The following is a 25856-nucleotide window of genomic DNA, read 5'->3' on the forward strand; positions in this document are numbered from 1 at the left end:
CAATCTCCACCAAATTGAACCAGCGACTGAAGCTTTGCACAGCCCTACTAACCTGTCCAACCAACAGAGATGCAACTGTGGAGGCACTGGTAAACTCTAGGGCAGCAGTTCCCAATCTGTGGTACAGGTACCACTAGTTGTATGCAGACAACCTGTCAGTAGTATGCATTAACAGATTTATTATAATTACTTTATGTGACAAAAATTTGCTGGTGGTACTTAAGGTTATATCACTTTAAATTGGTGGTGCACAATCTGTCAGAGTTTGGGAACTGCTGCTCTAGGGGCGGGAAGGTAAACCGAACTTACACAGGTGAGAAAGAATGTCCAGGTTAGTGCCAGTAGGGACCAAAGTGATGTATATAACAGAAGGGAAATAAGGTGGCAAATAATTTTATTTGAAATATTTTTATCATTGATGTTCTGAATATTAGGTTATAGAGAGTCAAGTAGAGCCCATGAAGTGAAAACTTAAGGCATAAACAAAATTAGAGATGGACAGAAATATCAAGTTGGGCATATTCCACAGATGCCATTATCAAGGGACTTCAGAAAAGAAACAGGAACAGTGAAGATTTACCCATAATATATCTGATTAAACAACTGGGATTTATCCAACTACATAGAGTGTTTTACTTATATCAGATGACCAACCTGTGTGCACAAGTGCCACACAAATGGAATGGGCAGCCATGTGTATGGTGCACAACGGACCATGGAGAGGACAAGCAGGAAATAGAAGGCAGAGCAAAAAAAATAAATAAATAAATCAGACAGAAAGCACAGGGAAGGAAGTACAAAGCAGTGCAGGAAATGGGGCAGGGAGCATAATGTAATCTACTGCATAATGTATCAGGTGTCTACTAAAATTACTAACCCTCCACAAAAAAAATCTTACCGAAAGAGATCATCTGCAAGTGATTCCTCTTTTTCATGCCGATTCTGTTCCTGAAAAAATAAAGTACTTATCTTCAGTATTTCAGAGGAAGAAACTATTTGTCTGAGCAATGTATTCCTTTTTAAGCATATCTTTCTGCAGAGACATTGTATATGTGCACTTAGGACAGTTAAAACAGTGAAGCAGAGATACAGAAAGCAATGTGAAAAATTATCAGTCCCATATGCCACAGAAAAATGACAGGGATTTTAAAAAAAAAAAGCCAGACTGACCCAAGTTTCTGACCCTTCCAAACCAGGACTGTTTTACTGAAACTGGAACATGCAGAAACCTAACAGTTGGTAGAAGTTAGGTCTACTTCACAGGTAGAATGCAATGATACAAGAGAGACTCCTCTGCACACTGTTAGCATTCCTTTTTTCAGAGCCAGAAGGAGGTGCAAGGCAAAATAAAAAATGACCTACACTGGTCTGCCATAACTACTAGTTATACTTTTCAACAGGGCAGTAGTTTTTCTTACTATTGTTTAAATCCTCAGTGTGCATTAGAGCAGGGTGAAGTAACATTTTTTATAAAGTTTTTATCTTAAAACCAAAATATCATTTATTCTGGGCCAAGTTGCTTTGTTTCTGATTAAATTTAAATTTTAACCACTCTAAAGTGGAATTGAAGGAACGTTCTAATTAAAATAATTTTGAAATTAGAAAATCAAATCCTTTTATTTAGAAATTATCAAAATGAAAATGACTTTCAAGATGTGAGAGCTATTGATACATGTACTGTATTATTGCATACAGTCACGCCCTCTCCCCCACAACCAGCTGCTGGAAACTATAGCATGTATTATACACAAGAAATCTGGTAAGAACAATTTCTACTGATGATGGACAAAAGTGAAAGTAAAAATCTACCTGCAACCCATAGGGAACAGAACAGTGAACAGGCTTTGTTCCCTAGCTGCTGCTACTCAATTACTGTAAGGAAAGATATTTTTTCCTTCATTCTGTCTCTCAAAAACATATAGGTCAGATTTCACTTAACAAAGAAGCTTGTATTATATTCCAGCATGTGCTTTATGCAAAAAAAATGGTAATTCAGTCCAAGTTAGGGATTTTAGATTTTTAAGAAACAGGCACATTTTTGTGGCAAGGGAGAATGGACAATAGTATAGTGAACTATGCTATTTCAGATTCCTATTAGCATCACCACATAACTTTAAGGGGTAAGTTTCAAAAACACTGAACATCCACAAATGCTAGTAAAAAAAAAAAAAAAAGAAATCTGTTGCAGGTCTTCAGCCTCTCTCAGAACTAATTTGTGTTCTGTATATGTCTTTTTTTGCAAACCGTTTTAAAATACTTTGAAATTAAATATTTTTAGTAATAGCATAAACCCAAATATGATCTGTGCATTTCTAACCCAAACTGTTTCTGCTTGGGTGAAGCATGTGTCTTCAAGTGGGGATTCTCTGTTAAGTGAAATCTGACCTATATGTTCGGGCTTGTAGTGGCTTTTCAACAGGATGGAAAAAAATAGCAAGATCCTTATTCTGCTGCACAGCTAATACATCTCTCTCTTGCATGTGCTTGATATAAATTGCACCATGATCAAAATTGTGTTGGAGGCCAAACACAACATCAGAAACTACAGTACTGCCATATTGCAAAACAATGAAATGAGATTCCTTGTGCTGGAATAGAGTTCTTATAACCAAGAAGAATAAAACAGCAAAATGGGGAAGGGAAAGAAGCCCTGTTGTTTGCACTCTCTCTTTATTACTACTTACTATCTTTTCAATTAATCAGGTTATATTGCTGGATTGGTATGCTGGAATGGTACATGGCCTTTGACACCAGTTTATAGAAACTATTGACAGAATGAAAACACTTGAGAACTACTACAATAAGATGTAAGATGCATGTAAAGATAAAAAATATTTTATAGTAAAAATTCCCTACAAAATTCAGGTCTCATGCATGTATGTAATCTAAATACTGTATTTTCTTGCATGCAATATGCACCCCCAAAAATCAGCCCCCCTAAAGCTGAGCTGCACGTATTAAGCAGGGAAGTTAATTTTTTGCATGGGGTTGGAAGCACCCTGGTTTGATCCATGTTTCATAGTGCAGTACCTATACTAGTACTGTTCAAACAGCTGAAAGAGTTAATTGACTTAAGGGCTGCCTGTTCTTCATTCTACAGGTATTAATGATAGTCTCTCCTTTTTAATGATCCTGATGTTCCATTAATCAAGCTAACCTTTCTTATGACCAGGTTGCTATCTGCTAGCTTTTTCTGGTTTCCATTTCACAACTCCTTTAGCTCAGACACATTGGCACTTCTCAAAATCATAAATCCACCCATGCAGATCAGTCTTCAGCTACAGCAAAGGACTCAGTTTTAGTTCTAAAAGGAGGGTGAGTCAGCTGAAGATTAGGCTCTGTCCCTGCTCATGCAGCCCTAACTCTGGAAAAATCTTTTTTCTTCATTCTGCCTTTAAAATAAGGTGCATATTATATTTGGGGATGCTGTATGCGAGGAAATATGGTATTGACTATGTTCTATTCTACCAAAGAGCAGAATATCAGTCACACGGCATGATAATAACTTGACTACAAGAAGCCACCAAGCTTAAGATAAAAGCTTTCACAGCCACTGGTAGGATTTCCACAGAGTGGAGTTTCAACAAAATGCTTATTTAGCTTAACATCAGTCTTTCCTTAGCTAATACTTTTTGTTTTAGTTTTACTGCACTGTTTCCTCTGTGCTGGCTGTTTGGAAGTTGCATATCCAAGTCATTCAAAAAGATGGCACAAAAATCAGACTTACAATTGAATGCTTTGCATCCATGTGGGTACGTGGGTGTGTGCACATGTACCTATGTAAGTGTCAGATTTGTTCAGAACACAGGCTCAGAGCTGGCTTGTTCAAAGGATTCACCAAAGGATAAAGCATTGATTAAGTCTGGTCATCTGGAAATAATTCCTTACCTCCATTTCCTGCCTCAACCATTCTTCTAATTCTGAATTCCTTTTGGCATTATGAGCTATAAGATCAGATCCTCCAATAATGTGTGGAAGCTGTCCTACTCCAGGATAAGCTACCTGTTAGGTACCAAATGGTTGCTGTTACAGTGCTGGTTAACAACCTCACAAGATGAAACACAATTTTAGTAAATTCAAGAAACCCTGGCAGACAGAACAGAGGAATACATTTCTTTCAGTTGCCAGTGGATGTAGATATACAACAAATAACCATTGAGGATTTCCTGAAAAGAATGTAGCAGCAGAACACTGCAAACTCCTTCATTATCAGCAGACTGCTATGATCTGCTGCATACTGCTGCTAAATAGATGTGCTAATATATTTAAAATATTAAATATTTTAAAGGTTTCTCCTCAGACCTGATTAATGCATTGCATTTGAAAGCCTGTCTAACTTCATCCCAACCATGCAGCTGGTCAGATAAAAGTATAACCCCCCCTGAAAAACCCCATCTTCTCACATAATTCCTGGATCATTGTGGCTACCAGATCATTAACACTACCAATATATTTAAGTGAATTCTGAACAAAGTAGAAATTGATATTTTATTGATAGGTACTATTTTTTGAATTTGTATGCAGAACCCATTTCAATATGAGAAAAAACTCTCAGAACATACTTTCAAGTTTTATTAAACAGTTTTAAAAATGCCACTTCTAAATGGCAGAAACATTTGCCTGGAAAACGTTGTGCTTTTCAAGATGTTTTCAGTTAAAGCATTTTAAAATGTAGCTCCTTGTGCAAGTGTGCTGAAAGTATTATAGATCAGATTACAATTCTTCTGTAAATTCTAGGCTGAAGCAGTACTTTTACACTGAACACTAAACAGTTTTCTAAAAATTGCTTCCAGATCCCGAATGGTCATTGCTTCATTTTACATTTTAACTTTCTAATTTTATTAGTTAAAATATTCAATTCAAGTCAATAGAACTTTCTGTGGACATATAAGCTTGGAGTTAGAATCTATAAGCAATCACACAGTTTCTTTTAGTTAGTTAGTTCAAGTTACACGTTACACAAGCCTATAAAAACACCATAAGTACAAGTATAAATATCAGTACCTGGTACCTGCCAGCTATTTTTGTATGAATATTTTCAGTTTTGATAGTAAGTTTACGTAAATATAAGCAGCAACAGAACTTCTAAAGAATAACTTTCATTCAGTAACAGTTTATCTGCATCATGACAACATCTGTAAACTTATTTCCAACAGTGCTACCTTGTGATAGAGTTTAAAATATGCACTAACCTTTTTGAATTTCTTGTAGTTTTTCAGTTCCCCATAATTGTTTTTTGCAGTGATTTGAACATTTGGTCTTGGATGACTGACAACCAGTGATCTAAACTCAGTCAACAGGAGTTTGCTGGGCAAACTGTGAGAATCATCATGAAGTTTGTCAGGGCTCTTGGGTTGGGAGGAAGGGGGAAAGAACTTCAGATTGCTTAATAAACTCCACGTATTTCTTTACAAGATCCAATAGTTTAAACTTCACAGTTGAGAAATAGCAAGCAAAGAACAGATACAAGCTGAGAATACAGGAGTACCTGGCCTCTAAAATAGAGCTGAAACAGATTTCTCCTTGAAAAATATCACATAACCTAATACTTAACTTACTCAGAGATGTTAAGAGATATAATAAGGGAGTGTTTACCAAACTCTTAAAACCTGAGACCTTGTTCAGGAAAACAAAAGAAATTGTAACTTTCTGTAATTCCAGTCAAACACACTGTTCACAGAAGTTCACTCCCTCATGATACCCCACTTTAAAGCTAGTAAGTAGTACTTACATGGCTAGTTACCTGAAAAAGTAGTATTTCAGGCCACTTACGTAGATTTTAGTTCCTACTGCACCCTGCACAACAAAAACAATTTCCCCATTTGGGCCACTCACACTCTGCTGCAATCCTTTTCCAGCTGGAAAGATGCATAACTCCATGTAAGCTCCCAAGAAGCCATGACTAACAATTGTTTAATGCCAGAGGAAGACTTAAGGATATGGAGAAATGTATTTTTGTAGCAACTTCAAAAGAAAACTAGGGAGCTTCTGTTGTTTGGAATTGGACAAGCAAACTGAACACATTTGCTACATTTGTACTGCTATAGGCACGCACACAGGTAACAATTATTCTTGAGTAGCAGCTCACTCTGCCCTTTAGAAGCCACTATGAACACGCATTTTGTCCATACCATCAGATAACCTTTTTAGCCTAAGAATGTAGTGGTTAGAAATGTGCTAAGAAAGGAAGATCCAGGTTCTAGGCTCCTATCTCCTACCTGCTGGCAGAGTATCCTAACTACCGGGCCATGAGACAGGTGTGGCCAGGAGTACCTGGCCTGTTCCACTGCAGCTGGTCCACTGGGCAGCCAGGAGTGGGACTAGCAGGAAAGCAAGCCAGAGGGAAGCTTCCTGTGCAGCACAGCAAAATGGGCAGTGCCCTAGAAGGGAGGTGGCCCTAGAGTTCCTACCTTAGCTCCTCCCTCCAATGAGCCAGACACTTTCCCTGCTGCTATCCATTTTATCCAATGACTACTAAATGTACAATGCAGAAACAAGCACTTTTAAACAAAGGCAACTGCTTCTGCAGTACAAGAGCTATAAGCACGTTCTAACTAAATTATATTGGCATATTTAAAGCAATCAAATTTCTACATGTAGACAAGCTTTCAGTTACTCAACCCTTTTATCCCATGGTTCACACATGCTCTTTTTCAAAAAGCAAAGCTTTGGTGCATCTTCTGAGTAGTGGTTAATATTATTAAAACATTATTAAAAAACATTCCTTGATCTGACTGATTACTTACCAACACTGATGATTCTTGCTTAATCTTATTTTCCTTCTCTGAAGTCAGAACACACCCAAATTCATTTTCTTGCTATTTGAACAAATATTTTCTAATTAAAGAACTAGAAAGTCTTGTCCTTAAGTATGAATTCCTCAAATCCTGAAAGTTACTGCAGACTTTCATCTCTATCTGAAAGTACTACTTTCATATTTTAAATTGATGTATCAAGTAAAGGGGAGAGGTAACTTTAAACTGTTTTAAGGGAGGAAGTTGGCTTGCTTCTCATGGGTGCCCTGCAGATGTACTTCTCACAGTTTTGTTCAATGGGAAACATTCAGAAGAAACTGCTAAGTCTATCTGGTAATAAAGTATGTTAATGTGGCAGATGGCAGTATGAAGGAAAAAAAAATTAGATGGAAATAGCACAGTAAATCATCTTCTGTGATTCAAAAACAATGTAATATTTCCTAATTTACTCACAAATGGCTGAAGTCATGCTGGAGTTCAAATTAAATTAAATTCTGTGTTTTAGCTTAAACACCACATATTTTTAGGGTCAAACTCAATCTGTCTATAATACCATACCTAAAGCCTGTCCATACTTAAAAGTACTTGCTAGTATAAATATATCCATAGAGAAATACTAGGTAATCCTGATGGTATAAACTGCTAAAATGGATCTTTCAAGCTTATCCTGTTTAGGGAACCAGTTTAAGCATTACTAGTAAATAACTTTTGCTGGTACAAATATGTTAGTTTGGAACCAGTTACTTTCTAACTCCCAACACAGTTTGCCTAATGAAATGTTCAAACGAGATTGGCCTAAATTTTTCTTTAATCAACAAGACAGAATTTCAGTACAATTAGACTTTTCAGGGTTCAGATTCCTATCTGAAATGCCAAAAGCAGTTTTTATCTGACCTCACAAAAATGAAAAAAAAAAAGGATTCTACGGTCACATTTATCCACATTAAAAATTTAGTTTGTAATAAATGTGTTGTGTGTATTAATATAAGGGGGTGGTATTAAATTGCTGGCAGCACAAAGACATGCAATGGCTGCAGGTGCTATCCTCCTCTCCAGCCAATATTCAGCAGAAGTGAAGTCCACTCTTTAGTGTCAAAGCAGAGTTTCAACTCTCACAGCTGCTGCCAAATTGACACTATCTTTTGCCTATGCATGCAGGCTGAGGGCAAGTGAGCTGCTCCATGCAGTTCACCTTCAGCAATAACTAGGGGGGAAATTCTTTCTTCATTCTGCTTTTCCAAAACAAGATGTGTGTCTCATTTCAGGGACATATGGTATGCAAGAAAATACAGCATAGACCAGGGGTGTCCAGTCTTTTTGAATGTGGGGATGCATCATTAACTTTTTATCACCCAGTGGGCCGGCAAGCCATATTCAAAGACCTCACAGGAAGCAGTATCACATCACCCCCCCCCCGAATTGAAAGTACAGTGTTTACTTTTGTTTCCTGTCACAGCACCTCAGGCCTCAGAAAACAGCTTGGAGGGCCACATGACGGCCTGTGGGCCATATGTTGGACAAGCCTGGCATAGACTATCATTACCAGCATGAGCTACAGTCAGTACTAAATATGTTGTTATTAGGCAAGAGAAAGATTTAGCTGTCCTGCTTATACTATTGCCCCTTGGAAAAGCAAGATCTGGATTTCTTTAAAAGAATTTAAAAAACACATTCAAAAAGATAAAGTGCAAATTAATATTGCCTTAAATTGACAAAGAACGTATCTGGGGAAATAAAACATGCTATTCATTAGTCCTGCAAAGCGAGGGAGTATATTTAGACATGTCTATCACAACAATACTTAAATTTAATCCAAAAAATTATACAGCTCCTAGTTGAAAACAGCTTGAGAGCTACTATAGTGTTTATGCAATCAAACTACCCAAAGCTTGTACCTGTTCTTCAACTATATTTGTCTCTGTGCTGACAGCGTATGCTGCACATGGCTCCTAATTAAGATGCAGCTTGCAGGATCAAGCTTGTAATCCATGTTTAATAAAAGAGCATTCCTTACCAATATTCTACTGCCTTCATTTCCTGTTACATTTTCTTTTTCAATTCTGTTCTCATCAGTTTCCAGCCGCCTTTTTTTCTGTGTGTTGGCTTGAGGCTCAATACCAGGATCCTCCATGTTATCTTCCCAATCTAGCTGTTTACTCCCAAACACAATCTCTAGGGTATCTGTATTTTCTATTAAGTCATCTTGTTCTTTTCTCTTATTTGATACAGGCTTTGTATTGGAAATATTTTTAGCAGCAATTTTATCACTCTCCGATTTTCTACTTTCTGTTGCACACTTTATACCCGTTTCTGTAAGTAAAAGATTTGTTTTTGGGTCTAGGGTATATTGCTCTCTTTGAGGCTGTTCTATTTTACTTTTCCATGTTGAGGAAGTTATGGGTTGGGTATGACTGGAAGAAGGCAGTGACATGTCTTCCAACTTTGCCAGTTTAGGCACAGAAGAAATTTCTTCCTCTTCTTCCTTCCTTTCCCTTACACAGAAAGGGGGAAAAAAATAAAGATCATGTATACACAAATCAACCAAACAATTTTGAAATCTCTCTAGACAATGATAAAATATCAATACAAATTTTCACAAGTAAGGGCTTGTTAATTGTCTTTCAATCTTCTGTAGAAGAAACCTGGAGTAGGGTTACACAGTAGGCGTGTCTATACATGACGCTACAGCGAAGTAGCATCCGCGGGCATCTACATGTGACCAGCAGCTACTTCGGCATAGCAACATGCTCCCCCCAGCACAGCATACCACTATGGCAAAGTAGCTGCTAAAAATAACCCTGTGCTGTGCAGCTGCCAAAAGGAAGTACTAAATCACCACGGAGTAACAATGTCACCATAGCGACACGTCCATGCTCCCAGTATTAGGAATTTAGTTTACCAGGGTGTGGACACTGTGCTACATTGTATAGGCAACCCTTACCATTCACAGGAGATATGTTCTAGTGATCCCCGTGAATGGTGAAATCTGCAAATACGGCACTGCATTCATGCACGTCGTCTGTGTTCCTGAACGCAGTGCCCCTGGCAAAAGCAAAGTAGCCTCATTTGATAATAAAAATTACTCAAAATTAGAAACTCTATCAACGTACCTTTTCTTTGTAGCTGGCTGGAAGTAATTTTTTATTGAGTTCAGCTGTTGCTGTGATTCTCGATCTCTATTTTTACCAACTTCTGAAGTTCTAAAAGGTGAGAGTGACAAGCTTTTTTGGTCAAACTTGGGTATTTTATCAATCCTGGAGAATAAAACCCCCATATTTGCATTGCCACTTGTATTGGGAGTCTCTTTTACAGTAGTTATATCCAGTACATTTGTTTTGCCTTTTCTGTTCATTTGTGTTTTATCTATCTCCATGCTACATAAAACAAAACAAAAAAAATTAAGTAAATATACAGGCATCCAATACAGAAACTGAGACTGAGCATAAACTATAGAGCATTGCTAAAGCTGTCTTTATACTACATACCAACATTCATGGAAGCTAAATAAATTACCATATTTTCTTGATATAACATGCACCTGCCCCCCAAAAAAATCAGCCCTCAAAAATAGGGACACACTATGTTCCCAGGAGGACTTCCTTTATTTCACACAGTCGACCACGACTCTGGAAAAAAACGTTTTTTTCTACACTCTGCCTTTCAAAACTTGGGTGCATGTTTTATTTAAGGAGTACTGTATGTGAGAAAATCTATGGGGGGGAAAAATAGCCTTGTCTGAAATTTGAGTGCGTGCCCACAGCAGACAGCTGCTGCAGCTTGGGATCTGGGGCAGAGCTGCTGCTGCTGGCTCAGCAAGGATGGCTCATTAGGCAAAGGAAGGGACAGGTGGCCAGTGGAGAACAGGGGAGACTGTGTGGTTCTGGGGAGAGGGAGGGCAGGTCCCCGGCCATCCATGTGGATCAGAGCCAATGCATAGAGTTGGTCCAGCGGGGTACTATATGCAACACACACCCTGTACCAGCCTCACGGGCCATACATTTCACAGTTCTGCACTAGATTATGAAATTGCTTTCAAAACTCAGAAACATGGTTAGAAGAGTAAATCAGCTGCATTACCAATTGCTTTGCCCAACACCTGACCTAATGTTCTGACTGCTACAACCTATTACCTGAAGACGGAAGCTGATCCACTGTAGACAGATTTATAGATGCTAGGGTCAGAAGGGACCTCAGCAGATCATCAAGTCCTCCCTCCTGTCTAGGCAGGAAAGAGTGCTGGGGTCAGATGACCCCAGACAGATACCTATCCAGCTTTCTCTCAAAGACCCACAAGGTAGGGGAGAGTACCACCTCCCTTGGAAGCCCATTCCAAATTTTGGCCACCCTTACCACGAAGATGTTTTTCCTGATATCTAGCCTATATCTGCTCTGTCAGTTTGTGACCATTAGATGTGACAAGCAGAGACTGATCAGAGGGTGATCGCACCTGTTTCAACTGTAGTGCATGCAGGGCTTGTTGGTGTGGCTCTGAAACCCAGGAAGTGAATGTCACTCACCCAACTTCTTTGCCTGCTGAATTTGGGACCCTTGGTTGCATCAGGGAAAAAAGGTGCAGGGGAAGAGGTTAAACATAGTGGTGGCATTCACCTCCTGGGTTCCAGGGTCACACCAACACGGCAGCTCTGCCAACTGCACTGACAACCTGCTGCTAGAAGTGGGTCACCTGACTTTCAAGAAGCCCAGTGGACCCAGTCAAAAGGGCAAATAAATTAGACACCCCACCAGCTGGCTGCATCCCCCACTTCTTTAATTTTAGGTCTGCTTTTGGTAATAGATATTTCCTTTTGCAAATACAGGAGTGTGACATCAGCTGACCATAAATCTAAGATTACTGCAAATTTCCAGTGGTGGGGTAATAACCCTGGATTTTAAACATCCACTTAAAAATAATTTCTCTGCAACTTTACCGTGAGTCTGTCAGTTCTTCTGGTTCTGTATCAGCTACGTATACAGAGTCATTATTTGTAGCAGTAGGCACTGTTTCCTCTACTATCAAACTTTGAGAAATGGAGGATCTGGGAAGATTTGCTGCAGGAGTAGCTGGCTTTATAACTGCAAATTGAATATAAGGAACAAGTTCATTTTTGTTGTTCTATTGTTACATAAATTATGAAGATTCAATCATTAAATGGCATCTCCAAGAATATTACAAGACCAAATTCTAGGACCTCTTTCAAAATCCCACTGAGGTCAATGAAAGTCCTGACCAAGTAAAAATGCAAGGATCTCGTAGAGTGGTATCTTTTATTGGACGATGTAGCTGGGATGAAGTTAAACAAGCTTTTAAAGGCAACATATTCTTCTTCAAGTCTCTGATCACAGGAAGCTAGGTATAGCATAGTGAAAAACAGCAGTAGCAGACAAAAAATTAGCAAAAGCACTAGTTGTACTATTGACCCCCCACAACAAAAACATCAGGATCCATGGTTCCCACAAATGCCTCTTCTAAAATGCGATACTCTTGATCCAATGCACCACGTGGGTACAACTATGGAAACTATGCAAGTGAAACTACCCAATTACACACCAGAATAAAATCTCAAAGAAAAAAAAATAGAAGACAGATACACACATACCATTAGCAGCACATTTCTCAAAGAACAACCACTACCCTCTCTGACCTCGTCATACTCAAGGGAAATCTATCCAACACCATTTACAAGGCAAATTTGGAAACAAAAATTCTTAAGCTGGCTGGACACTTAAGAATCAAGGACTAAACACTGATATTGGATTTACAGTGCATTCTATTTTATCTAACTTGTCCATTCTTTCCATGTAGAAAAAGGGAGATTGGCTCTTTTCCCTTTTGATAGGCCTTGATCTCCTAGTAATCAGGTTTTTTACTTTTGCAAATCGTGTGTCTGCTGCCTGAGAGATTTTCTCTCCCCACTGCAGTTTTTCACTATGCTGTGCGTGGCTTTCTGTGATCAGAGACCTGACAAGAATGTCTTACATTCAAAAGTGTGTCTATAACTTTATCCCAGCTATCTAGCTGGTCCCATTAAATATCACCCTAAGAAATCCTTGCCTCTTGCATAATTTATGGACCATCACAGCTTCAACATCACTCTTACACTACCAAGTGCAAGGGGGCTGGACCCAATGATTTGCAAGGTCCCTTCTAGCCCCTAACAACTATGAAACTATGAAAGACTATAGGATTCTAAATCATAACATATGCCTGGTATAATAATTTCATACAAATGAATTAGTGTTAGTGTACAAGACCCGATACAACAAATCATAAAAAACTACCTTCAAAGACCAACAAATACAAACTAATTATATTGTTTTAGTTGTGAGGTTATTAATGTTAATATAAGTATTAATCAACTTGCAACTACAGTGCAGAAGCCTTTAAATTAGAATGTGGTTATAAGAGAAGTTTATTCCCAAATCACACTGATGACTTTTGTCATTAAACAGTAAAATTTATACCCCTTATGCATTTTCATTCACCAGCTAAAGCCATGATGAATCTTCACATTTGCGTGTAAGTACTTAATCCCTGCTTGAATCCCACTAATTTTTTTATCATTAATGATATCCTGTAACAATAGGAGTTTCATGTTAAATGTGCATTATGTAAGAAATTATTTCCTTTGGTTAGTTTTAAATTTGTTCAGACTTCCCCTTGTTGTTTCATTAAGACAGGATAATTAGGTGCACCTGATTTTCCATTTCACTCTACCACATCCTATCTTAAGCATCTATTCTCTGAATAAAAAGTAATACTCACTATTATTTTTCCATGCTTACACCACACTAGCCAGGTCCCAAATACTTTTTACAATTCATTTACAAATTTCTTCTATTTCTGCTGTACTTTTTTCCTGATAGGATAATCCGAACTGACCAAAGCACTTACAGTGAGAACATATCATCATTTTTATGAGGGGAGTACCTCCACCAGTCATGTAGTTCATCCAAGTCTCAAGGTAGGATCAACTATACCTAAACCATATCTGACCACTCCTTAGAAAAGCTCCAAAGATACAGATGAAAATGTAATACCACTATTTTTTTTATTTTGTCTGCCCCATCATTTATACAGTCCAAGATTCATTTTGGGGGGTACAGGTTGCTATCACTGCATGCAAGTAATTTACCATTATCCCCGGGTCTCTTTCCTAAATGTTTATATTTTAAAAAACAAAGATCTGCATTGTTAATGAGAGAGAGAATCAATTTATGCTCTCAGCCAGACTGAAAAAGCTCATTTCATTTCTGAAATTTGATTCCAACCTAAGACAAAAAGATCCTTTTCTTTTTTTTTTTTTTATTGTCCATTGGGAATAAAAGCTGAGCCTCTCTCTGCTCACACTGTTAAATATGGGAGTCAAGACTCCTTAGGCTTAGTTAATATTCTTAAAATAATTTAAGTAATTTTTCTGAGCCTATAACTAAACCTTCCCATCAACTAACCACCTCTAGACACAAGTCAGTTCTGCAACCAAACCTTAACAAATCTTTTTTTTCCCCAAAGTGAAGTGCCTTCTTTCCATTTTTTCCAAAACCTATTAATAGGAACAAGTCTAATCAGGATGGGTTACTCCTACTGTGAAGCGGGAAGGCACTCGGGATGAAAATCCGGCTTTTTTGCAGCCAGTGGCAAAAATCCCACTAACTTCAGTGATACAAGGATCTCACATTAAACACACACAATATGCATAAGCAATCAAGAAATACAAATCACTTTAGGATTTGTTGCTTAATTAAAAAATATGCCTGAAAACAGTTTAACCCAGGGGTGGACAATTATTTGGGCCCACAGGCCACTCAAGGAGTTTTGATGATATGTTGTGGGTGGGGTCAGCAGCTCAACACACACACAACAGCTCACCAAAACTCCCCATATGGCCCACAGACCCAAATAGTTGCCCACCCCTGATTTAGCGTGAGGATTACATTAACTTTGCCTAGTAATGTTTGTTAAAGATCAACTGTGGGCCTGGTGCTATGCAAGGAAAAGGCTCTCCTCTGCACTTGGCCAGGCGGCTGGGATGGGGCCATGGGTGGATGGGGACTAGTACTGGGGTACAGGATGGGGCCAGGGCTGGGATTGAAGGATGGCGACAGTCTGGAGCTGGGGCCCAGGGCAGAGCCATGATCTGCTGCCTGCACGTCCCTGTGATGGGCACCAGTTCTGCAGGCAGAGATGTGCAGGGAGTGGACTGCAGCTCTGCCCTAGGCCGCATGGGACCTGCACAGGCCAGGTGCATGGCCAGGGCAGGAAGCTGTGTATGAGGCCAAGTCCTGGATCTTAGGGCAGTGACAGCACAGGGCTGGGGCCTAGGGCAGAGCCATGATGTGTTCCCTGCACACCCCTGCTTGTATAACCAGCACCTGTTGCAGGGATGTGCAGGCAGCATATCACAGCTCTTTAACACAAATCATACCCAAATTTCCACAAACAGTTGGAAAATAATAATAAAAAAGGTTCTCATATATTTTTCCATTAGTCAACACAAATTAGTCTTATAAATAAAACACCTAAAACATAATCTAAAGCTATTAGTACTTTTTAAGTAAGACAAAGTATTCTTGATTTGAAGTTTCATTTTAGTTTAAAACAAATCAATGTCAAAGTGAAAACAAGGAAAATCTTTATATACTAATTTATCTCTTATTCACATTCAGTATTTTAGTTTCTATGGTTCATCGCATCTCCATTTGTAGCACTCTCTCTCATTACAAAAGTCAAGCAAACACAGAATGAGCAAAATTATATGTACTTTTCCCTGACCACTAAAATATGTATTTAAAAAAAAAATTCTAAAACTTCAGTGTAATTACTAAAAAAATCTACATTTTAAACCAGTTTCTGCTTCCCCCCTTTATATCCATAAACATTATAATAATCTGTGCACTCGAGATGATCATAATATTAAAAGAAAAATACATAAAAATATAAATGGACCTGAAAAATAAAACATGCTATTTATGTTCCTTCAAACACAAAGATGTTGCTGTCTTGGGGTGGGGGGGGGGGATTAACTGGAATCACTGATGACTGCTGTTCCTATATTTATTACATTATTCCAGTTACCTTTCACAGTTTGTTTTTGAGGATTACAGTATCTTTCTGTGGACCCAAAGATAACTGCTAATCCAATCTCTGCTTCTGGAATAGGCCTGAGATCCTTGCTGTTAAAAATAAAACACAGTTTTAGAAAATTATGTTTTTAAAGGACACTCAAGGTTAACAGTTCTGTCAGAAGATATAAATTACTTCACATAACATTGTTATGGACTGATTCTGAGGGGGAAAACAGAAACAATAAACTGACTACAAGCTTTGTATTTGTATACTGTAAACTTTGTATATGTGTTTGTATACCACCTAACACAACAGGACCTCATTTCTGGCTGGTCCTTAAACACCACCAAAAGAAATGTAATCATTAATAACAATGATGTTGGTTGTAAGAACTTGCCATTACAGAAATTTCTTATTAACAGGGCACTTCTCCCTTCCTGATCTCTGAACCAGTTCAGCTTTGGACAATTACCCATATGGAGATGCCTCCAATACAGTTTGCTGTAATTCATGGGGTAGGAGGAAACTGGAAAAAATTAAGAAGTAGAGGTGCACCAATATATCGGTGCCATATCGGATTGGCACAGACAAAAGGAAAATTAACATAATTGGCTATTGACTTTTTTGGCTGGTGTACCAATAATGTATTGATAAATATAATGTGGCTTCTGACTGGACCCTCCCACCAGAAGTGCAGCCAGACAGTGTGAAGAGCAGTGCCCTGCAGGTAAGTCTGTGGAGGGGAAAGGGAGCTGGGAGGAAAATTGAGGCTCCCAACTGCTATGGGGTGAAGGACCCAAGAGTTAGGGTGGGGAGTGCGGTGGAGCCCCAGGCGATTCATCCAGGAGGTGCAGGGAAGCATGGGCGGCTTCCAGCTGCTGTGCACATCCCCTGGGGAAGGCACCGGTGGGCATGTGCCCTCCCAGATTTGTGCGCAAGGCAGATGCAGGTTGCCTGCTGTGGGCTCAGAGCTTTCCACCCTGCTGCCTTTTGCCCCAGCAGTCATGTGCTGACCCCATGTCCCCTACCCACCCAGTGGCAATACAGGCAGCAAGTTGTGCCTCCCACTACTGGGTAGGCAGGGGATGTGGCACCCGGGGCAAAGGCAGCAGGGCAGGCAGCCCCGAGCCCACAATGAGCTGCCGGCCTCCATCTCCACCCCTGCCCTTGTTCTGCTTGGCTATTCTCCTAAAGCATCCCCATGCTTAAAAATGGTGGCAGCAGTACTTGAACTAAAGCTCATTTGACAAGCTTAGGTTCAAGTGCCCCTGTCACCATTTTTAAGCACAGGGACGCCAATCCCCTGGATGAGCTACCCATGGCTCAATCCTGCTCCCTGCCCCAGCATCCCATTTACCATCCTGGCCGGGCAGTGCCCTGAGCCCCAGCTCCAGTCCCTGCCTCACTCCCTCCCTCACTGTGGGGACCTTGATCTGCACTCCCACCATGCCCCTTCCCCTCCCCTTCCCCCATACCCCTACCCCTCCGCAGACTTACCAGCAGATAACTGCTCTCCACACTGCCTGCCTTTGCTCCTGTAAATCAGTTATTGAATCGGTATCAGCCGACGGGTCTGCTGAACAATCGGCTATTGATATTGGCCACGAAAATCTCTATTAGTGCACCCCTAATTACAAGATTTACATGTTTTAGCAAGACTTGACCTATAGGTAGACAAACTCTCCTGTACATGTAGCTGTGCTGGCAGCAAAATAAGACTACTGATTTTGTCTGCTAGTTCACCTATTAGGTTGGGTGGTATGAGTTATTTCATTTTTTATCACTTGTATGACCAAACCATACTCAAAATATTATGCTCTACGGAAATATACAACCACTACTCTTAAGAACTTAATAAAGTACAGGTAATCATCTCCCCTGTTTTTCATAATCTTTTTATTCATAGCTCATTTTAAGTGGTAGAAGAAAGAATAAATTTGACTTTATTTATTCAAACTGGTGCATTCTACAATTTCAAAACAAGCTGTTATTCAAAAAAACAGGGGTAGTTCTATTAGTTTTGTACATTTTGATGTTCTTATATAATATTCTTCAACAACTGTCATCCTTTCCTCCCCACCCCTGAAAAGTTTGTCAATATTCCATTATATTATTTTAAATACCTTGAGGCAGGTAAATTAGGTGCATCCCATTGCCCCTCCCACCCATAGTAATCCACCTGAATCTGTATACAAGGATGTCAATCAAATAGCAAGTAAAATACCAAAGTGCCTCCTAAAGTAAAAGAAAGATGTTTCACCTTTGTAGCACTGTCATAACAGAATGAATCCAATTCCTTGCAGACTCAGATGCCAGGGCCTGAGAGTCTGTTAATCCTACATCAATGACACAAACATTAGGAGCTACCAGCAAAGAAATGTCTTTTCTCTCTTCTGTCATAAGTTTTGCTTCTCCCCCTCCAAGAATAACAGATGGACTCAGTTTCTTGTGCTAAGAAAGAAATAAAAATGCAAATTATGAGTAATTTATACAGTCACCAGTTTTTCACTAAAATGAAAGAGACTTATCACTGATAGGGGGCAAGCCAGAATCTCCAACAGTTTGCCAAAAGATGACCACCTGCTAAAAACCCTACCTCAGTAAAAGGACAGCAAGCCAACAGGCAAATCAAACAGGAAGTAGCTATATGATGTGAGTAGGTTGTGGCCAGGATTTAAAGACGCAACATGCCAGAGCGCAAGAGAGAACACAATGCAAAGCAAGTACAATCCGTGGCTGAGCTATATGGTCATTAGACTATGGGACTATTAGAATATGACACCTATAAGTCACTAGTCTCAGGAATAGAAAGAAAAAGAAAAAATGCTCAACATGAGTCAATCATCTTGAACTAAACAACTAAAGAGGGCATGTCTATATCACAAATTTACAAGCAGCAGTGCACTTCCACACACTACTCTATGTGAACTATTACTGGAACTAGAGATAATAGCTACAGCCACAAAGCATAGTGGTTGGGCAAATGATACCTCAACAGTGTTCATTATCTTAAGTTCACAGAAAGACCATTACATTTTTTTTTAAATCTACCCTTCCCTCCTGCCATTATTTCCCATCCCATGTTTATCAATAACTTTCATTATTCATTTTTTCACTTAAGACCCTGATCTTCTAAAGAGATCTGCAATATAGAACTCTTCCTCCTGCAGAATTCAGTTGTTTCAGTGACAGTCCATATGGACCTGAACTTCTGGATACCTGTGTCTATAAAGTAATATGAATACTTATGGCAAAATGTAAACAAGTTTGATATAAAAACTGCACAAGGAGCTATTCATCAGTTTGCTATATTCAGTGGTCTACAGTCATTCAGACACATCCAAAAATACTTGTGGATATTTTTAATAAATGTAGGTCATTTAAAACATCAAGAATCATGTAAGGAAAAAAGACACGGCTTGTAAGGCCAATGTCCAAGTTCTGTCAATGGGTCGTTAAGATGACATCTTCCAAATGACTAGGTTCCCTACTCACTTCAACATCTGTTGCAGACTCAGCAAAATGTGCCTCATTTTTACAGCATAATTTTTTAATAGAAAGATTAAAAATACCATCAACCTAAAATACGTTTTGTTCTTATTCCAATTCGGGCATTTTGTGCAATTAATCCACAATTTCTCTCTGTTTCAAAATATCTTTTAAATACTTTAGTTAATTTCATCTCTATGAACATTGCGGCAGTGGAGATGCCAATTACCTGCTTAGCATTTAGGAACATAAAGGTTTTCCCTCTAAAGATTGTTTTTCTTTCATGATGCATAGACAGATCCACTTTTTCAGTGCCAATAGAGGGCTCATCAACTGGAGGATAAAAGCTGCAAGAATGGGAAAATAAAGTTGCAAAACTTAGATTAACACACAGCTGCTGACTATAATTTAATTCTATTTTATCCATTTCAGAGGAAAGCTTCAAAGGCAGGTTATAAAAAACAATTCTTTATTTCTTCACTACTGTAATAACTACTTATATAACGGAAAGCAGGGACAGGAAACCTCTCACCTCTAAATCACTGGCCTCAGGCTACAGTTCTCAAATTCAATGGGAGTTAAGCATTTATTACTCTAAGGTTCTTTTGATAATTCCAGCTTAAATCTGGTACATTAAGTACAACAGAGTTGCAACTGAGCAGTGAAATGAGTTTGTGCCCTCTGTGTCACAAATAATGTGATGTTCCTACTATAAAATTAAGAACAGGATAAACACCTCTCTGGAAATCTCACAGGCTAAATTTTATCAGAGGCTAACATCTAAACAACCTGAACAACTTATTACCAAAGGTGAGAACAAAATTAAAGTGCACGTTGAGAAATCACATCACCTCTAACTCTGTAGGTACTTCCTTTGTAATTAAACTGCATTTCATACAAACCCACATTTCTCAAACAAGAACTGCCCGTTTCACCTTTCTTTGACTAAAGGAACGTCTCATAGGACTACACAGAAAAAAAATTCTACTGGCCAAAGGTAGAAATCAGATTTAAAGGCCAGAGAACCAAGATTTTATTTTGGATTTCATTCTTGTTATGGAGATCAACAGGCTGCAGGTACAGACAGAGACATATCTTGATGAATAAGACTATTCCTGCAAACGTCTCTGTACGTGTTTTGTACATAGTTCCATTAACTTTAAGCACATACGCATTCTCTCTGAAGAGAACTGAACTGTAGGGTAGAAAGAGACTTCAGAAGTCTGTAGGCATGCTATCCTTAAACTATCCTTCTTGATAATCTCCAGTGATACAGTTGCTACAACTTGGAAAGTCTATTCCAATACCTTAAGGAAGATGTCCTTGAAATTAAAACCATTACTTTGTGGCCTACCCTCTGCAGCAAGGGAAAGACAGCTGTTCTCCCTCTTCTTAAAGGCAGATTTTCAAATACCTGAAAACTGCTATTATGCCCCCTGTTAATCTCATTTTCTCCAAGTTACACACAGCTTGCCTTCCAACCCTTTCAATTTTTGTCATTCATCTCTTCTTCCTCTCAAAACTTTCCCACATCTAAAGCCCAGCATTGTACGTAATACTCTAGATGAAACCTAACCAGTGTCAAGTAGAACTGTACTATCACCTGCCATGTTTTAAACCCAACATCCTTGTTGACGCAGGCCAACATACATCTGGAAGGGGGTTTTTTGGCTTTAGGTTTTGTGTTTTCTTGGCATCTGTGCTACAGTGCAGATTCATGTACAGTGTGTGATCAACCAAAAACCCTTAGATCCTTCTTGGCAAAGTTACTGCCCAACCAGTTATCTCCTAGTATATATTTGTGCAATTCATTATTTTTCCCTAGGTTTAGCACTTGCACCTATGAGGAATTTCATTCTGCTGTCTCTAGCCCAGCCTTCCAGTCTACCAAGACCCTTCCGAAATCTACTTGTGTTCTCCCAAGCGTTTACAATACTTCCAAGCTTTAAGTCATCTACAAATTTGATGAAGCAGCTCTTTATTCCAGCATTCAAAACATTAATAAATATATGAAACACCACTAAACCCAGGACCAATCCTTGTTGAACCCAGCTTGAAACCTCCTGTCGTTCAACATTCATCCATTTATAATTCCCCTTTGCTTGCAATTATTGACCCACTTATATACCTCGTACCCCAACAGTATTTTTATCTAGTCACACATCTCCAATTTACTTATGAGAATGTCAATATGGGACTCAACAAAAAGCCTTACTAAAGTCCATGTATATTGTATCTACTGCATTCCCTTCATTCACTCACCTAGTTACTTTGTTAAAGAAAATCAAGTTGGTTTGGAAATACTTGTTCTTAACACATCCATGCTGGCTGGTAATGATCACCAGATCTCATCCAGAAGCTTGCAAATCAACCATTTTATAATTTGATTTGTTCCAGTAACTTCCCAGGTATTGCTGTCAGACTAACTGGTTTATAATGCCTAAGGGTGTGCAAAACAGGCTGTATTCAATTCAGATTCGGACCAAATAAGGGGACAGTGATTCGGTTCGTTGATTCGGATCACTGTCCTGATTCGATTCGGCCGAATCTTAATCTGAAGATTCAGTGCTGATTCAGAGAATCAGAGATTCGGCCATAGACACAGCTTTAAATGTTTTTTCTACATACCTCAAGGTACCAGGTGTGGCTCATGAACGCTGAGATGATGGGGTTAATGGAGCATTCCACAAGACGGTGCCCCCCCCAGCGTACTCGGCAGCAGACCCAGAAGTGGACTGGAGGTACTTCCAGGCCACCTCTGGGTCCACCGCCAAGCACACAGGGGATTCCCTCCTGCCCCCCACCACGTCCTCCCAGCTTGGCGATTGGCTGCAGGGGGACCCTGGGTGCCCCCCCCAGATCCAGGAGGCACCAGTCGCTGAGCTGAAGAGCAGGTCCCTTGCGTGCTCTGCGGCGGACCCAGAAGTGGACCAGAAGTGCTTCTGGTCCACTTCTGGGTCTGCTGCCAAGCATGCAGGGGGAGACCCCCCCACACCTCACATTCCCATAGGATGCTTCATCTGTCCCACCATCTCAACATTCATGAGCCGCCTGGTACCTTGAGATACACAGAAAAAACATTTAAAGCTGTGTGTGTTCGAACCATTGGATCTCTCCATATTGGAGAGATTAAAGGGTCTCCTGATTCAATTCAGACTGGGAAATCCAGCCGCTAAATCGGGCCAAATCAAATCAGCGACCGAAGCTTCGCACAGCCTTAATAATTCCCCCAGTCCTCCTTAGTGCCTCCTCCTAAAAAACAGGCACTATATTATCCCTTTTCTAGTCCTCTGGAAGATCACTAATTTCCCATGACTTTATAACCATTATTGCTAATGAGTGTCAGATCTCTTTAGCCAGTTCATATGCTTGAAGTGTGAGCTGGATCAGGGGCTAACTTCACACAGTGCCCTATCAGACAGTTTATTAAAGAAACAGAGCAATAACAGTAAAATTAGTTACTCCACAAAATCACATGTAGATATTGTAGGATACAAACCCAAATATACTCTACTTAAAAGTCACTTCTTGAAAGCTTTTTAGTAAAACTGAATCTTTAGAAAGGATGTCATGAGGAGTCATATGGGCTTGAAAGGGCCTAATGGGAAAGTGCAGCCTAGAAACAATTTGATCACTGGTTTTGATACAAAACCTGAGATAGGAGGCAAATTTTCAATTGAATCTTCAACTTAGGCCAACAAAACCTGGACAATGAACAAGGATTTTTAATTATAAGCCAGGATTATTGAAAAAAAGCAACCATTAGTTAAATATAATTTCACTTGCTTGGATTTTTTTATTTGAACCAAGTTTCTGTATAGCAGTAGGGGCTAACTTTTTAGGCAGGCATATCACAAGATGAGTACTCTCAGAAGGTGTAGGGCTTATGTCCTTCTTCCCGATCTATCGCTCCACTTTCTCCTCCCTGCCCAATCTGCCTCTATTTCCTGCTACACTTGCCACATGCCACCCAGAGAGGCTAGCCATGCCACTTGTGGTGCACGTGTTATACAGCATGACTTTCTAGCTTAATGACCAAACAAAACAACAGCGTCTGTTCTGTAGACCAATTTCAAAATGAATCAGTGGCTTTAAATGCATAAATGCAAACTTTGCAACTGCCTACAAGAGCACTTAACACACACAATCAATTATTCTACTTTATTTTTGAAATATAAGAGAAACAGATGTGGTATTTGTGAAAGTTAAAGGACTTTATGGAGATTTAATATGCAAGCAGCTGCTAAGTAAATTTACAGTATCTTCCTGCAAATTATTTCTTACAGATTACCCATTTTGAGATGCTATAATTATTTTAAATATAGAACTGTTTATAATACCAGCTGTTTCATTTTACTTGATGCATAGCTAACTCTTTGAAAGTTGAATAAGGGATACATTGCTAGTGTCAATAACATTCAGTGGAGTTCAAATCCACTGGGGACTTGAATAGTTAAAAAAAATGTTAGAAGGAGAAAATATACATCCAATCCTATTCTATTTTAGGAATCATTCAAAGTTCAGTTATATTGCTGCCTGCCTGTTTTTAAAAGAATTGGCATTATGAAACCTGATTCCAGAATAAAAAATAGTGGTGACACACTTTTACAGCAGCTTTATAACTGGATAATGCAATACCACCAATATACATTCCACCATTACACAATGAATGGTATGCTTCTCGTAGCCTGCGGAAACTTGGGCAGTATCACCCAATATCTCCTAGAAGCACTGATATCAAATTGTAGGATTGAGAAGAAAAAAGTACTCAGTATTAAGTAGTCACACTATATAGATTGCTTATCTTCCATAATCAGATACTAACACAGGCACAGCACTTGGCTATACCAGTGATTCTTTCACACACACGAGATTATAACAGTAGATAAGAGAGCCAAGTTATGTTATATACCTGTTTTACCTCCTGGGAAAAATGTTAAAGAGCCTAAAATTTCAGGCTATGTAACACAGCTGGACTATTCTGCTGATAATGAAAGCTTAAAACTAGAAAGCATGCTGGAAAAACAAGTATTCATATTGAAATAATCTTTATATAAAATTTCTTTTAAAATAGGGTAATTAGATTTTTAATGTGTCAATTCCCAAAAGGGTATACACGATCCTCTGGAACTATTACCATAGAAATCTCTATGGCAACCTCTGAAAAAGAGATCCATATAGAGCTAGCAACATCTCTAACCACCTAATGAATATCAGAAATATATTTCTCTCTCAATTATTTAACTGTTCAGAGATATAGGCAAGAAATTACTGGAATATAAATGTGCTTCAAACAAAACACTGTTCTAAAACTCAAATTATTGCAATTAATTGATTCTGTTCAGATATATATATTTTATTAGCTGAAATGAAGTCTTCTAAAACAAAAAAAAGTCAAATTAAATTCTTAGATCTCGAAGAGATAAGTAACACACAACATTAGAATTTTCTTTTTGGGCGTACAAATACTTGAGGTCATATGTGCCTCTCAGATACCTTAGAATACATCACTGTTTTGAATGTCTACCTCAGCATATGCAGTAAGACGTGACAGCTGGATCTAATATGGTGGAGGTCCTAATTTACAATGAAGGTAGGTAACTAATGGTGGTATTAGATCAGAAAAGGACATTTTGAAAAACATAATGTTAGAAGATGAATGAATCCAGCACCAATCTATCACAACTATTCATTAACTTTAGTTCTATTAAGTGAGATCTTTTTATATACTGAAGACATACTATTTACCTTTCTAGTGTTGGCAGCCGTTGCTTGGCCTGAACAGATCTGATGAATTCGACAAAGTAGTCTGGCTTTATAATTGGTCGACCACAAATCAGAGCGCATATAGTCTGAAAAGGAAAGATATTCATCCCAGACTTAACAATTCTATTAGACTATGCTGTCACCCAACAGCATCTTTATTGGAAACAAATATTTATTTAATTACTTGATTTCAGTGCTGCCCTTCCCCTAAAAAGGGTCAGAGGGGCTTAAAATAAGACGACATAAAAAGACAGAAAAATAAAACAAGCTTCTAAAACTCCAAAACTTAACCCTACCTATTACCTACCTAAACAGCAAGTTCTTATACTGCTTCCAAAAGATCTCAGCTGTAAATTCTAAATTATGAGAATTACAAGGTTTCAGATGCAGAGAAAGTATCACAAGCAATGGATTAGCTCTGGATAACAAGTGCAAACAAAAAGTGATATGTGCGTTAAAAATTGGCATTTTGTTCTTATCCACCAATTATTTTTTGTAACTGGCATCATACCGACAAGAGCTGTTAAAATTAATAACCCCTTTTTATACTATCAAATTGAATAGCAATCTTTAAAGGAAAATTGATCTTTTCCCATAAAAAAGTGCTGCCTATAATCCATTTTGCCGCAGAAAAGCCCTACATAAAACAGAATATTTATAAATTCACTAGTGGTTAAATAGCTGCCAACATCACTTTCTCATATTGCCATCTGACGTAACACATACTGATTATAGAAATTCTAAAGTTATACCTATATACATATTCTCTAGTTGATGTAGAA

The 25856-nt window shown here is 38.8% G+C and overlaps 1 protein-coding gene across 3 annotated transcripts in view; it reads right to left on the minus strand.

The window, feature by feature from the left end:
• NBN (nibrin) overlaps positions 1-25856 on the minus strand; it is a 43879-nt gene that overhangs the window by 3576 nt on the left and 14447 nt on the right. For 2 of the 3 annotated variants that reach the window (XM_090040282.1, XM_090040284.1), the window contains 11 exons: positions 25057-25160; positions 19538-19655; positions 18080-18270; positions 15829-15926; positions 11684-11828; positions 9866-10129; positions 8770-9247; positions 6747-6818; positions 5193-5348; positions 3889-4002; positions 899-948 (listed from right to left, as the gene is read on the minus strand). In XM_090040282.1, the coding sequence (XP_089896408.1) occupies positions 899-948; positions 3889-4002; positions 5193-5348; positions 6747-6818; positions 8770-9247; positions 9866-10129; positions 11684-11828; positions 15829-15926; positions 18080-18270; positions 19538-19655; positions 25057-25160 (1790 nt within the window). The remainder of the gene's footprint in view (positions 1-898; positions 949-3888; positions 4003-5192; positions 5349-6746; positions 6819-8769; positions 9248-9865; positions 10130-11683; positions 11829-15828; positions 15927-18079; positions 18271-19537; positions 19656-25056; positions 25161-25856) is intronic. The other variant, XM_090040283.1, reaches the window with a different exon arrangement.

The sequence above is a fragment of the Crocodylus siamensis genome, chromosome 3 (genome assembly GCF_052110815.1).
Source record: "Crocodylus siamensis isolate JL-2025a chromosome 3, ASM5211081v1, whole genome shotgun sequence".
Lineage (NCBI taxonomy): Eukaryota > Metazoa > Chordata > Crocodylia > Crocodylidae > Crocodylus > Crocodylus siamensis.